Consider the following 12264-nt stretch of genomic DNA (forward strand, 5'->3'; position numbering starts at 1 on the left):
TCCTTCGTGGCAAAAACCTTTATTTATACATCACGTTTTATATACTTCGTGATCAAGTTATTCATATTATATATATAATCATAAGTGCTGTCTCCCCCCCCCATCCCTCCCCATGAAAGGGCAGAATGGGTCATTACAGAGGAATCTGTATCAGTATCACCTCTGAAGATTGACGCTGTCGATTAGGTAGGTCTGGGTTAATGTTGTTCAGGCGCTGTTGCCTTTTGGTTTTGGGTGCGGGATTGTTATAAACTCCCCTTTGATTGTTGTGTTTCTTTTGATGTTGTTCTATATATAAATCAAGATGGATGTTGAATTCCGTACTGTAGCCGTCATCAAATCGACGTATTTCAGCGGCATTGTTCTATTGTCAAGACAATATGTGTTTTTATGTTCGGTGGCACGCGTTTATATAACCGTACTAGTTTCTTCCACATACATACAGTAAATCAGAATCTCCTACACACAGTAAAACTTGATCATTATTTTTTAGTTTATTTTTAGCCAATTTCTTTTACCAGAAAATAGAAGCCACCTTGATTTTACACTGTTTATGTGGTGCTCTCAACATGGTAAGGGTATCTGGCCCCAGGAAGATTGGAATCACTACCTGAATAGGTCCAGTTTCAGCATCATAATCACTCGTCATTTCACACTGATCATCAGTCCTGCTGAAGAAGTTTCCTTAATGCGGCCAGATACCGAGGAATGCAAACTTTTAATGGCTTAATGTTCTCTGACATTTCTGAGGTGCTAGTACTAAACATGACAGAAGCTCATTGGGGTGCCATGTTTAGTACTATCCCCTCAGGGATGAAAGATATCGTTTATTAATATAATTTGGCGACCGCACAACAGAAATGGGTTCATATAAATACTGAGGGGCCAGTACTGAACACGATGTCTCATTGGGCTTTCGCCATGTCTAGTACTAACACCACGGGAGTGACGCGTAGATAACACGCCAAAGTAGCACCACCTTATCTTCCATGGCGCATAGAACAAGATGAGAGAGGCTTCAGATGAAGCCTCCTCTTGCGAGAATTATGTGGTAACGGAATTTACACCTAAATGAAGATAAACCCTCCCCATAGAAAGATGTTTTACAGTAGCGATCTGTGAACATTAAGGGCTGAAGCTTGTTGGGAAAATGCTAAAGCTCCTATGATAATAATTACAAATATACGTCTGTTTATAAAACTTTAATGGCTTAAGGGCAGAGTGTGAAAATGATAAGTGTACATTTGAGTTCTTGTTGGGTGTTCTGTGAAGTGCACCACACACACACACACACACACACACACACACACACACACACACACACACACACACACACATATATATATATATATATATATATATATATATATATAGATATATAGTATATATATATATATATTCTTGTCACTTATACACATAACTGTTAATACATTGTATTAACAGTTATTAAGCAACAGATATCGTCTGATATCGAATTCACCGTGACTTGGGAATAACTTTGTACTCAAGAGTGAATTGTGATTGACAAGTACTGTAGGCCTACAGTGACATTGACCACTAGACTGCCAAGAGAGAGAGAGAAAGAGCCTGTTGATGTAAATCATTCCCAGCGTAAAGTGAATTCGATATTAAACGAAAATTGTAGCCTAATGTGTGTATGTGAGTTTGTGCCTTAATGTTCCATGGTTTGTTTTCTGAAATGTACAGTAATCAACAGATCTCTACCATCCACGAGGATGCCAGCCAGCCCAAGCTTCGAGTACTTTGTAGTGCCACTGGTACTTCAGCTTGTCTTCACGCCTATGCTTCATGCAGGTTAGTGAAACAGAGACAGAGAGAGAGTTCTGGTAATATTAAAGAGCAGTAAGAAAAGATCTGGTTTTGCAAACTTGCATGTCAGTTATTTGTTTGCCATTCTCTCCACATTATTTCTTCAGATGAAACCTATACAAGGAACAACCCCACCAAAGGGACCATTGACTTGAAATTCAAACTTCCAAAGAATGTTGGTTTCAGCTTCCCACCGTTGAAGCAAGTTGAAGACCCCCCAACACTGCAGCAGCAACTGATCATAATAAAGAGCCAGTGATTTTTATTTTGTGGTAGCCTCCCGACTCCTTATGTCATCCAAAAGAAATCAGTGCTGTGGGTGTAATATTGATGGTCAGTTTAATGGTTAAAGTAAGTGCTAAATAGACCATTTGATAGTTATGTAAATATGGGCTTGGTTGGGTTTCCGCTATTTTAGTCTTCTGTCCTCCCTCAGACCTTAGAAACTGCTGAAACCAGAGGGCTGCAAGTTGGTATTTTGATCACACCCCCCCCCCCCCCCCCCCACCCCCCCCCCCCCCCCCCCCCGTCATCAAGCATGCCAAATTGTAGCCCTCTAGCGATAGTAGTATTTTTTTTTTTTTTTTTTTTTAGGTTAAAGTTAGCCATCATCGTGCGTCGATGCCAAAGACACAGAAGAAACTTCGTCGCATTTGTTAGTCATTTTATTGTTATTGATGATCAGTTTAGTTATGGAATGTTCTTTCTACCCTCTGTGTCACAGTTCTTTCCCCTGTGTTGTGTTGGACCTGACGTTTAATTAGACTGAATGTGCCTATTTCGTGGGTGGTCTCTTATCTTCAGAAGTTCAAACGAAAATGCGGTGCATTACTACCTGATTGTATTCTTCATGCATTTTAATACATTTTTATCTATTTATTAATTCATTTTTTTTTTCTATTAAATAAGTGGTATCTCTTCTCTCTGCATTTCCCTTTATCTCCCTCATCTTAGCGAACACCATACTCATAATTCTTTGGAAGCTTGAATTTCAAGTCAGGGGGACCTGTGGTGGGCTTGTTCCATATGAATACGGTTTCATTTTCTAAATCGATAATAATAGTAATAGATGATGGGTCTCCTTTCTTTTCGTCATGAATTGCTTCAACACATTCTTTCCTTGCCCTTCAGAGCCTTTGACAAACTCAAGACAATCAATGTGGATCATCTGCTTTTAATTTATTCCCCTTCCTGATGTTATTGTGGCGTGAGCACTCGAGTTCAGGTGTGACTAGTCATTTGTAGTTCTATATAACCTTGTCTGGAGCATCGGTACATCTACGGATTCGTGGCAGGAACTTTTTTTTTTTTTTTTTTTTCTGGTCACACGTGTGTCCTATTTTCATGTTGGGTAGTTCAGCCCTTTTTTTCTGCCAGTTCCCATTTAGAGTACTACACTTATACCTTAAACGTAGCATGTCATAGCACACTGAAAAGTGATTGAGTGACAGGGGTCGTTTGCATAAAAAGCGGTTATAATACTGACCCGAGTCATATTCCCCTGTGGATATAGGATGGGCCCCCTGCTGCTATACTTTGGCTTGTAACTTAGTGTCATGAATCGACTCTGTTATGCGCACGGTCTAGGCCTTGGTTATGCGAGCTACGCTGTTTATCGCTCTATTATCATTGATACAATTTTTTAGATATTTTTATTTTATTTTCTCGACGTTATATATATTACAGACAGATAGCGAAGCCAGGCATTTCACAGATAGTGAAATGCAATGAGGGACATTTGATCCACCAGGGGCTGGTACTAAACATGACGGAATACATTTGAACCCTCCCCCTAGGGGGTCAGTACTAAACATGGCAAAGTACATTTGACCCACCAGGGGCCAGTACTAAACACGGCAAAATACATTTGACCCCCAGGGTATAGTACTAAACATGGCAAAATACATTTGACCCCCAGGGTATAGTACTAAACATGGCAAAATACATTTGACCCCCAGGGTATAGTACTAAACATGGCAAAATACATTTGAACCCCCTCCCCCGGGGCTAGTACTAAACATAGCAAAATACATTTGACCCACCAGGGGCTAGTACTTAACATGGTGAAATACATTTAACCCCCAGGGGCTAGTACTAAACCTGGCAAAATACATTTGATCCCCAAGGGCTAGTACTAAACATGGTGAAATACATTTGATCCCCAAGGGCTAGTACTAAACATGGTGAAATACATTTGACCCCCAGGGTATAGTACTAAACATGGTGAAATACATTTGACCCCCAGGGTATAGTACTAAACATGGTGAAATACATTTAACCCCCCTTGGGCTTGGTATGTTTACCTTGTAGAGAACAAGCCAATGTAGCACTGGGACGCTTATTCCCAAACTGTAACTGAGTACCAAACCTTCCCTGAAAAAGCGGGACGCCATATCTTAAAAAGTAACCATAGTATCTTCATGATAGAAATCTCATTATGTTCCCACACACCCAAATTACCTGTAGATTCTATTTTTGAACTAATATAACCTAACCCAAGGCAACCTAACCTAGGGGCTTAGCAAAAAAACCTGGCTGTTGTGATACTACTGGGCTGTCTCTAACTTATATGGCGTTAATAAATGCAGGGCTGGTTTTCGTTGCTTCGAGGAATTAATGTCCAGCAGTTTGTTTATCTTGAAGAGCAATCTCTGTTGTCTTAGTTTATGTATGGTACTCGGCAGCGCATATGTCTTAGAATTATGTGTTAGAATTGCTAACACTAGATAAAAATCCCGTTGTGTTTTGGAAATTTCTTAAAAACTTTAAAATTCACTACAGTTTCAAGACCAACTGGTCTCCTGTTGATTACAGAACAATAATAAAATAAAAAAGAAAAGTTACAAATGTTAAGAAAGAAAAAACAAGTAAAAAATGCGACGAATCGAGATTTCCATCCGGTGGTGGCCTCATCCACGGCCCCTAAAACTCTTAGCCGCGGCCCACGAAACTCAGCCATGGTCCAGTGGTGGCCTATGTTGTTGATATGTATAGCACTGCCAGAAATACAATTATGGGTAACTTTAACCTTAAGTAAAATAAAAACTAGTGAGGCTAGAGGGCTGCAAATTGGTATGTTTGATGATTGGAGGGTGGATGATCAACATGCCAATTTGCAACCCTCTAGCTTCAGTAGTTTTTTAGATCTGAGGGCGGACAGACAGACGAAGACGGCACAGTAGTTTTCTTTTACAGAAAACCAAAAATTAATAGCCAGCTTCAGTCATTACCGAATTGCCACTCTAAACAACAGCTGTTAAACATGCAACGACCTGACAATATTGATAATGTTGGCTGTTTGATTTGGTTTGGTTTGTATGGTGCTTTTACGTTGCATGGAACCTGTGGTTATTCAGCAACGGGACCAACGGCTTTACGTGACTTCCGAACCACGTCGAGAGTGAACTTCTATCACCAGAAATACACATCTCTCACTCCTCAATGGAATGGCCGAGAATCGAACCCGCGACCACCAAAGTGGGACGCTAATACCATACCAACCACGCCGCTGAGGCGCTTGTTGGCTGTTTGAATCACATAACAGGACAATAAACTGTCAAACTTAAAGTTACCATCAGGTAGGCTAAAATTAGACACTTACCCTGATGAAGGCAGCCTCAACTGTCTTCCTTTTCTGTGTGTTGCCTGTTTTAAATAACAATTTACCGTCTTGTCAATCAATGCTATGGTTACTTGATGATATCATGTGCATGGATAAAGCAATATTCACGTCTCCCCTTCTTATTGCATATTTAAGTTGCCTCAATCGCTCTAGAAACATTTTTACAATCTACCAAGAGCCATACTGCACTCAGTTATTGTTTTCATACATAGAATTGTTATAACTGTTCTTCAGGCTTTCCTATAGTAAATGGAGGATAGCTGTTGTTACTCATTCGTTCATGGAATATTATGAATGAGAATTCCTTTGTACTAATATCATTGATGTGAACACCCCAGAACTTAGGTATGTTGATGATATTTTTTTTTCTATTAACAGAATAACTGATGAACAATTCAGCGATTTTTTGACCAGTTGAATTCTGTGTTTAATGGCAATCAAATAACATTATTTGTCGTTTTTAGATCTCCATCTTGTACAACATTATGGTCGGGTACTTTTTAAGGTTATCGCAAAGAAATCATTTCATCGTCAGTTTTGACGTCCCTGTTTTTAGGCGCATACTTGGTAGCCCGAATTCTTTCTCGGCTGATGCCAACACAGAACCAGAGGAATGTATTTCTGGTGATTAGAAACTCATTTCTCCATATAATGTGGTTCGGATCTCACAATAAGCTGTAGGTTCCGTTGCCAAGTAACCAATTGGTTCCTAGCCACTTAAAAAAAAAAAAAATCTAATCCCTCGGGCCGGGGTCAGCCCTAGGAGAGCTGTTCATCAGCTCAGTGGTCTGGTTAAACTAAGATATACTTTAAACACATACCAAAGAAATATTACCCCCAAACAGTAATCATTGGGTTGGCATCTTCTTTTGGACAAGCCTTTGCCATGCATTATTGTTCTGTTTCCGAGACCACTGGAGTTCTGGAGTTTTGAATTTCTGCCAAACTGTGGTCGATGCCTTATAGCATTCTGAAGCCATTTTTACCGAATTTTTTCTAATTATCTAATTAATGTTCCTTTATCAGGTGTTTTATCCCTTTCTTTTCATTTACTTCTCTTTCTTCAAATCTGATTTGCAGTAAAAGCCTTCAAGAAGATGAACGTGTGTTATAGTTTAATTTGAACCTGTCCTGTCATGGCCAGTGTGTTAGTTGCAAATTCACTAATATTTGTCATTCTCTGTACTGAATGTGTCGAAGTTTGGTACAGCTGGTTTGGATTTGACAATTGTTCTAAGCTAGAACACAAATATCGGAAAGTGGTCAGAGGTTGTCATGCTCCTTGGTATTGTAGTGACTAAAGATCGTGAATCTATTATTGACTAATATTACCGTACATCATTAGTGTCACTTGAACTAGTAACAAATGCTTTAGTGTAGATTTTTAATTTATGATGTTTTATTAAGTTTTATAGTTGTTTTCATAAGGGATCAGAACCTGTCCCTCTTGTATTTGTGGTGTTTAGCAACTGTGGTAACGATACTTGTAAGCAATTGGTACGGAAATCTGTAGAAGTTGTGCAGTCTACTTTTGTGATTTTCTGTATAATTGTTTAGTGTAAACATTCAGTTCTTTTGTAACCTTTGTTAAACCCTAAGTCATAGATGAGTCCGCCACTCAGACACAGCTCCTGTGATTCAGGGAACTGAGTTATGATCACTCCAGAGAGTAGCTGGCATACTTGATGCTGTGCACATTCATTTACAGTGTGACCAGGAAATATATGTATAAGGGCACGCTTAGAAGTTTAAGGGACCCCTTCACAAAGGATGAAATTTGACAGTAACACAAGATTAACCAATTCGCAGGTAGGAGCATCCCAGCCTTGACCCTCAGTGACGCCATAGGAGATGGTCTGAGCTCCAGTGCTTGCTATCCTGATGATCTACCTGAAGGCTTTGGTGCAAACTTCACAGTCTGTACCTTCATCAAACCTCTGGAAATCTCTGTGCCACAGACAAATCAAATGAGTAACCTTTCCCTAGATTACGAAGATTACCCTGAAAGTGACGACAACAAGGGGTTTGATGGACTAATATTCACAATAAAGTATTTGGAAACCTTCATGGAGGCAAGTAAGTTGGAAAACTTTTGGTAGCACTTGAAGTGCCTTTTGCTGTTTTGGAAAGAGAATACGACTGTATTTCAGATTCTGTTCTTGTGAACAAACATACACACACACACACACACACAGAGATGTCCTGAAAGAGATATTGGAAAGCAAGGGCTTTAATATCCAAGAAGAGAGTATATGCAAGATAGATGTAAATGACACGGGGTACTTGCATGTATATCCCTCGATGTCCCACGATTCAGCAGTCATTGCTGTTTTTGCTGTGGAGTCACCCTTGATTTATGTGTATCATGTTATATGCTTTTCCTTAGGTTTTCTAGACTCAAAGTTGGTTGTGACATATGGGAACAAGAGCTATACATTTGGGACTCCCTTTGAAGCAAACGTTTGGAGGAGAATCTGTGTTTTCTATTCTCCAGATGACTTGAAGGTAAGGAATTTCTAATTTCGTCTTTAACAATGTAACCAAATTACAAAGATTGGTCTAAGAGTTGTATGTAGTGAATAACTGTATACCATTTTTTAAATTGGTTGTTTGTTTTTTATTCTTATAACTGTATACCATTTTTTAAATAGATTGTTTGTTTTTTATTCTTTATAATAGTGACAAGAATTGATGTGTCAGTTGATGAAATACTCTTGAACAGGTACACTCTGTTGTTGGCGACTATTACGCAGGACAAGTAAACACCGAAGATGCAAGAAATGATACTTCAGAGTATGACAGATTCTGTCTTGGCTCACCCGATGAAAGCCTCAGTACCTTCCCTGGTACCCTGGCAGCACTGTCAGTGACTCAGTGGAACGAATCACATGATGACACTGAATACTTCCCCCCAACAGACTGCAGCAATCTTATCAATGAAGATGCCTTTTCTATACTTGACACTAGCTGGAACTTACAAGGGGCTGCACTGATGTCTGATTATGATGTTGCTGAGTTATGTAATGAGGCTCACGACCCAATAACTATTAAGATTTCTGCCGGGCACAAACCACACTTAGACTTGTGTAAGTCAATCAACGGAAGGTTCTTGACAGAGGGAGAGTTGAATGATGACCTAATTGAAGGCATTGCTAACATTACAGAGTCTTGTGGTGCTTCAGATGATGAAAAGTCATTTTGGTACAGTGGGAAAACTTCTGGTGTTGGATTGCAGATGCATTGCCCTGCAGCCTCTGCTAATGGTACCAATGGTACACATCCATGCATCAGCAAATTGCAGTGCAGTGTGTGTCTCATACCCACTAAGACTTCCTTTACACTGTATGGCGAAGTACTGGACCAAGATCGGAATTACTCTTTTCGTACTCTGGGAAATGGCAAATTCTACCTGAAGGGAAAAGATGCGTCAGAAATTTACCACAATGGCAGTGTCTGGATGTTGAAGTCTCATCTTCATGACAACGACTGGTATCTTTCCGACTCCATTTTCCCTTGTGGCAGGAATGTTTGGAAGTCAGGTTTAGAGAATCTCACTCTTACAGTTACTCAGTGTAACTGGGGTCAGTTTGCTTGCAACAATGGTAACTGCATAATGAAGGCATTAAGATGTGATGGCAATGAAGACTGTGAGGGAGGTGAAGATGAGAAAGACTGTAGCATCATCAGATTGAACAGGGGATATGACAAAAATAAAAGCCCAGGAAGTGGCAGACCCAAACAAGAGTTTCTTTACTACACTGTTTTTTTCTATTCCATTGGTGACATTGCAACCAGTAATGGTAAGGTCACAGTTGACTTCCTGATTTACTTGACATGGTATGAGCCCCGGTTGAAGTTTTGGAATCTTAGACCTCAGCTTCAGTATTTCCCTTGTGACATGATCTGGCATCCAGATATCAAAGCTTTAGCCGGGTACAAAGATGGCCAGGCTTTTGATCTCGACATTTATGACAAGAAATGTGGTAGCGAGAGTTACCATCCACCAGCGCACAGAGCTTTTGATGATCACTGGATGGGTAAGTGAAATAACGTCTCATTTATACAGGAGATTCATGCACACATGAGCGTTAAACGAAAATCCGAGACCCAATTTTGTTGTCTGGTCTCACAAGTAATTTCTGTTTCTTTCCTTGAGTTAGTGACTTGAATTTGACACCACATTTTGTTTGAGTTCCATCATTTTCCTTCTTTGCCACGTCAGTCGAACAGCAGAAATCAAACGCACCATGAAGAACATTTTCCATCCTTTAGAGCATGAGGCATGTGAGTTCATCATAATTGTTCATCTTAATTACTGAAATAGAACACATTTATGACATATGAATCATTTTGATGTAAGATAATTACTGCTAGAGATAGAAAGGAAATATAAAAACAATGCTGGTTTACCAATAGGTTCCTGACACTGATAACTTTTGACCTTCCCAATCCCATTTGTTGAAAAGGAAGTGATGAAAATCCTTTAGTTTACTCCTGTATTCCCTTACTGGCTTGAATTTCATTTCGTCTTAACTGTAACTTGGCCTCTTCTGTCAGCAGACTTGGGAAAGATGAGACTTCAAAATAATAAAATTTGAGATGTGACATCTTATTTAAATGTAACATGATCCACCGCATATCATAGGCAGATAGTAAACGTTCTGTCATCGCTGCATTTGTCACATTTCCTTTATGATTGATCTCTTTTATAGGAGAGTACCTAGACGGACTTGAGAACTCGCTCTTCTTGGACATATTTACACGTCTCACCATTCCCTGCAACTTCAAGCTTCACCGATACCCATTTGGCTCCTACCTTTGCAACATCAGCATGTATATTTTGAGTGGCCGTGAGAGCATGGCATTCAAGAGTTTTAACGATGAGGGGGTCAATACTTTATCCTATAAAGGAAGCCCAGATCTACTCGAATTCAGATTGGAGAAAATAACATACGAAACCCTCCACGACCTATACGGCTCAGTCGACTACACAAACCTGCTCGTCACTTTCCACCTGCGGAGTCTGTATGACTATCACGTCCTCAACAGCTTTGGTCCCAGCTCTCTCATATTCCTCATCAGCGTCTCCACGTTCTTCTTCCCAATCGACGACTTCAACGAGAGGATCATGGTCTCCCTGACTGCGCTCCTGGTGTTGGCAGCACTCTTCACCCAGGCCAGCTCCTCCTCAGTGAAGACGCCTTATTACAAGCTGCTGGACGTGTGGTACGCAGCTCTCATTGCCCTCTGTTTTGTAGCTGTGATCATGATCACTTGCATCAACTCCATCAAGACCAAGAAGTCACCGGATGTGACCATCAAGGTGAGGCCTGTAGGGAGGCTCTGGTGCTCAGCGACGGCAACGTATCCAGGTTCGCCGAGGAACAAAGCCGTCATTTGTAATTTTGTTTCAAAGATTGTTTTGATCTCTCTTTTTATCATGCTAGTTATTGTATACGTCCTTTTTGCCAGTGGAAAAATGTAGTGAGATGGGTCGGGGTTGGCGGGGTATGCATACATTTTCATAAGGCTCAAGTGATTTCTTGTGTGTCAATCAAACTTTCACCAATAGTAAAACTTTGCAACTAGCAACATTTTTCAGATGTACACAGTGTGAGTGCAATATGCCTGCAATGTTGTGCATTTAACAGAAGGGTATGAGCAGTCCAGCGCCATTAGTCGTCGTAATGTGGTAGGGCAATACTACATGGAGATTCTCGTAATATGCAGCAAATTGCAGCAGTTTCTTATGTTTTCTTTTTCACTGTTTTACACAAATTTCCACTAAATCCATGTTTGTTTCAGCATGATGGTTAGCAATGCATAAATTCTGTCAGTAAAAAAAAGAAATATATATTTATATATGTATATATATATACGTATATATATATATATATATATATATATATATATATATATATATATATATATTTATTATAAAGACAAAATCCACGAAGGAAAGAGAAACAGTGGAGTTCTGCAAGGCCTTTCGACTACTTGCCCCTTACTTTACTCCATTGCTTCTGCTGTCGTTTGTGGATTTTGTCTTCATTTATATATTCACCATGTTCCATATTTTCGTTATTCAATTATGCATATATATAATATATATATATATATATATATATATATATAGATATATATATATATATATATATATATGTGTGTGTGTGTGTGTGTGTGTGTGTGTATGCATTTCATTCCAAAGAAGTGATGAACACTTATTAACTTTGCTACGACAGCAGCTGTGTCTGAATTCATTCTTGGGCCCCCTACAGCAGGCTAGTGCCATCAGTGCACCTCACGGGGAGCACTATAGGCTTTATTAAAGGTTCTTTGCAGCGTCCCTTTGGCCCTCAGCTACAACCCTTTTCATTCCTTTTACGGTACCTCCATTCATATTCTCTTTCTTACATCTTGCTGTCCACCCTCTCTTAATTATTTCAGAGTGCGAGGTTTTCCTCCTGTTACAACATTCAAACCTACCTAATCTCAATTCCCCCGCCCCCCACCCCAGCATTGAATGACCTCATAGTTCCCAGTGCTGAGACTTTAGCCTAAACTCTATATTCTATCGATTCCATTAATCCTGGCAAAGTGGTGGAGGTTAACATCTCCTCAGTCAATCATACGTGAGTTCAAATCCCTCTGTGGGATTAAGAGTTTCTTCATTTGGGGCCAAAGCTGTGGCGATGATGATTTTGAACAAATCTGAGGAATCTGAAAAGTCAAGAGGTCAGCGTGGCTGTTATATAAACACACACATACACAACATGTGTGTGTGTGTGTGGATTATATTTTTTCAGTACAGG

At 39.8% G+C, this 12264-nt stretch overlaps 1 protein-coding gene across 1 annotated transcript in view; it reads left to right on the forward strand.

Annotated features, from left to right (window-relative positions):
• The window catches only part of LOC135208050 (uncharacterized), a 12539-nt gene extending 1235 nt beyond the window's left edge, over positions 1-11304 (forward strand). The window contains exons 2-6 of the mRNA XM_064240182.1: positions 1718-1815; positions 7262-7528; positions 7839-7957; positions 8175-9489; positions 10165-11304. Of these exons, the coding sequence (XP_064096252.1) occupies positions 1737-1815; positions 7262-7528; positions 7839-7957; positions 8175-9489; positions 10165-10937 (2553 nt within the window). The 5' untranslated portion in view covers positions 1718-1736 and the 3' untranslated portion in view covers positions 10938-11304. The remainder of the gene's footprint in view (positions 1-1717; positions 1816-7261; positions 7529-7838; positions 7958-8174; positions 9490-10164) is intronic.
• Positions 11305-12264: the final 960 nt, after the last annotated feature.

The sequence above is a fragment of the Macrobrachium nipponense genome, chromosome 34 (assembly GCF_015104395.2).
Source record: "Macrobrachium nipponense isolate FS-2020 chromosome 34, ASM1510439v2, whole genome shotgun sequence".
Classification (NCBI taxonomy): Eukaryota; Metazoa; Arthropoda; class Malacostraca; order Decapoda; family Palaemonidae; genus Macrobrachium; species Macrobrachium nipponense.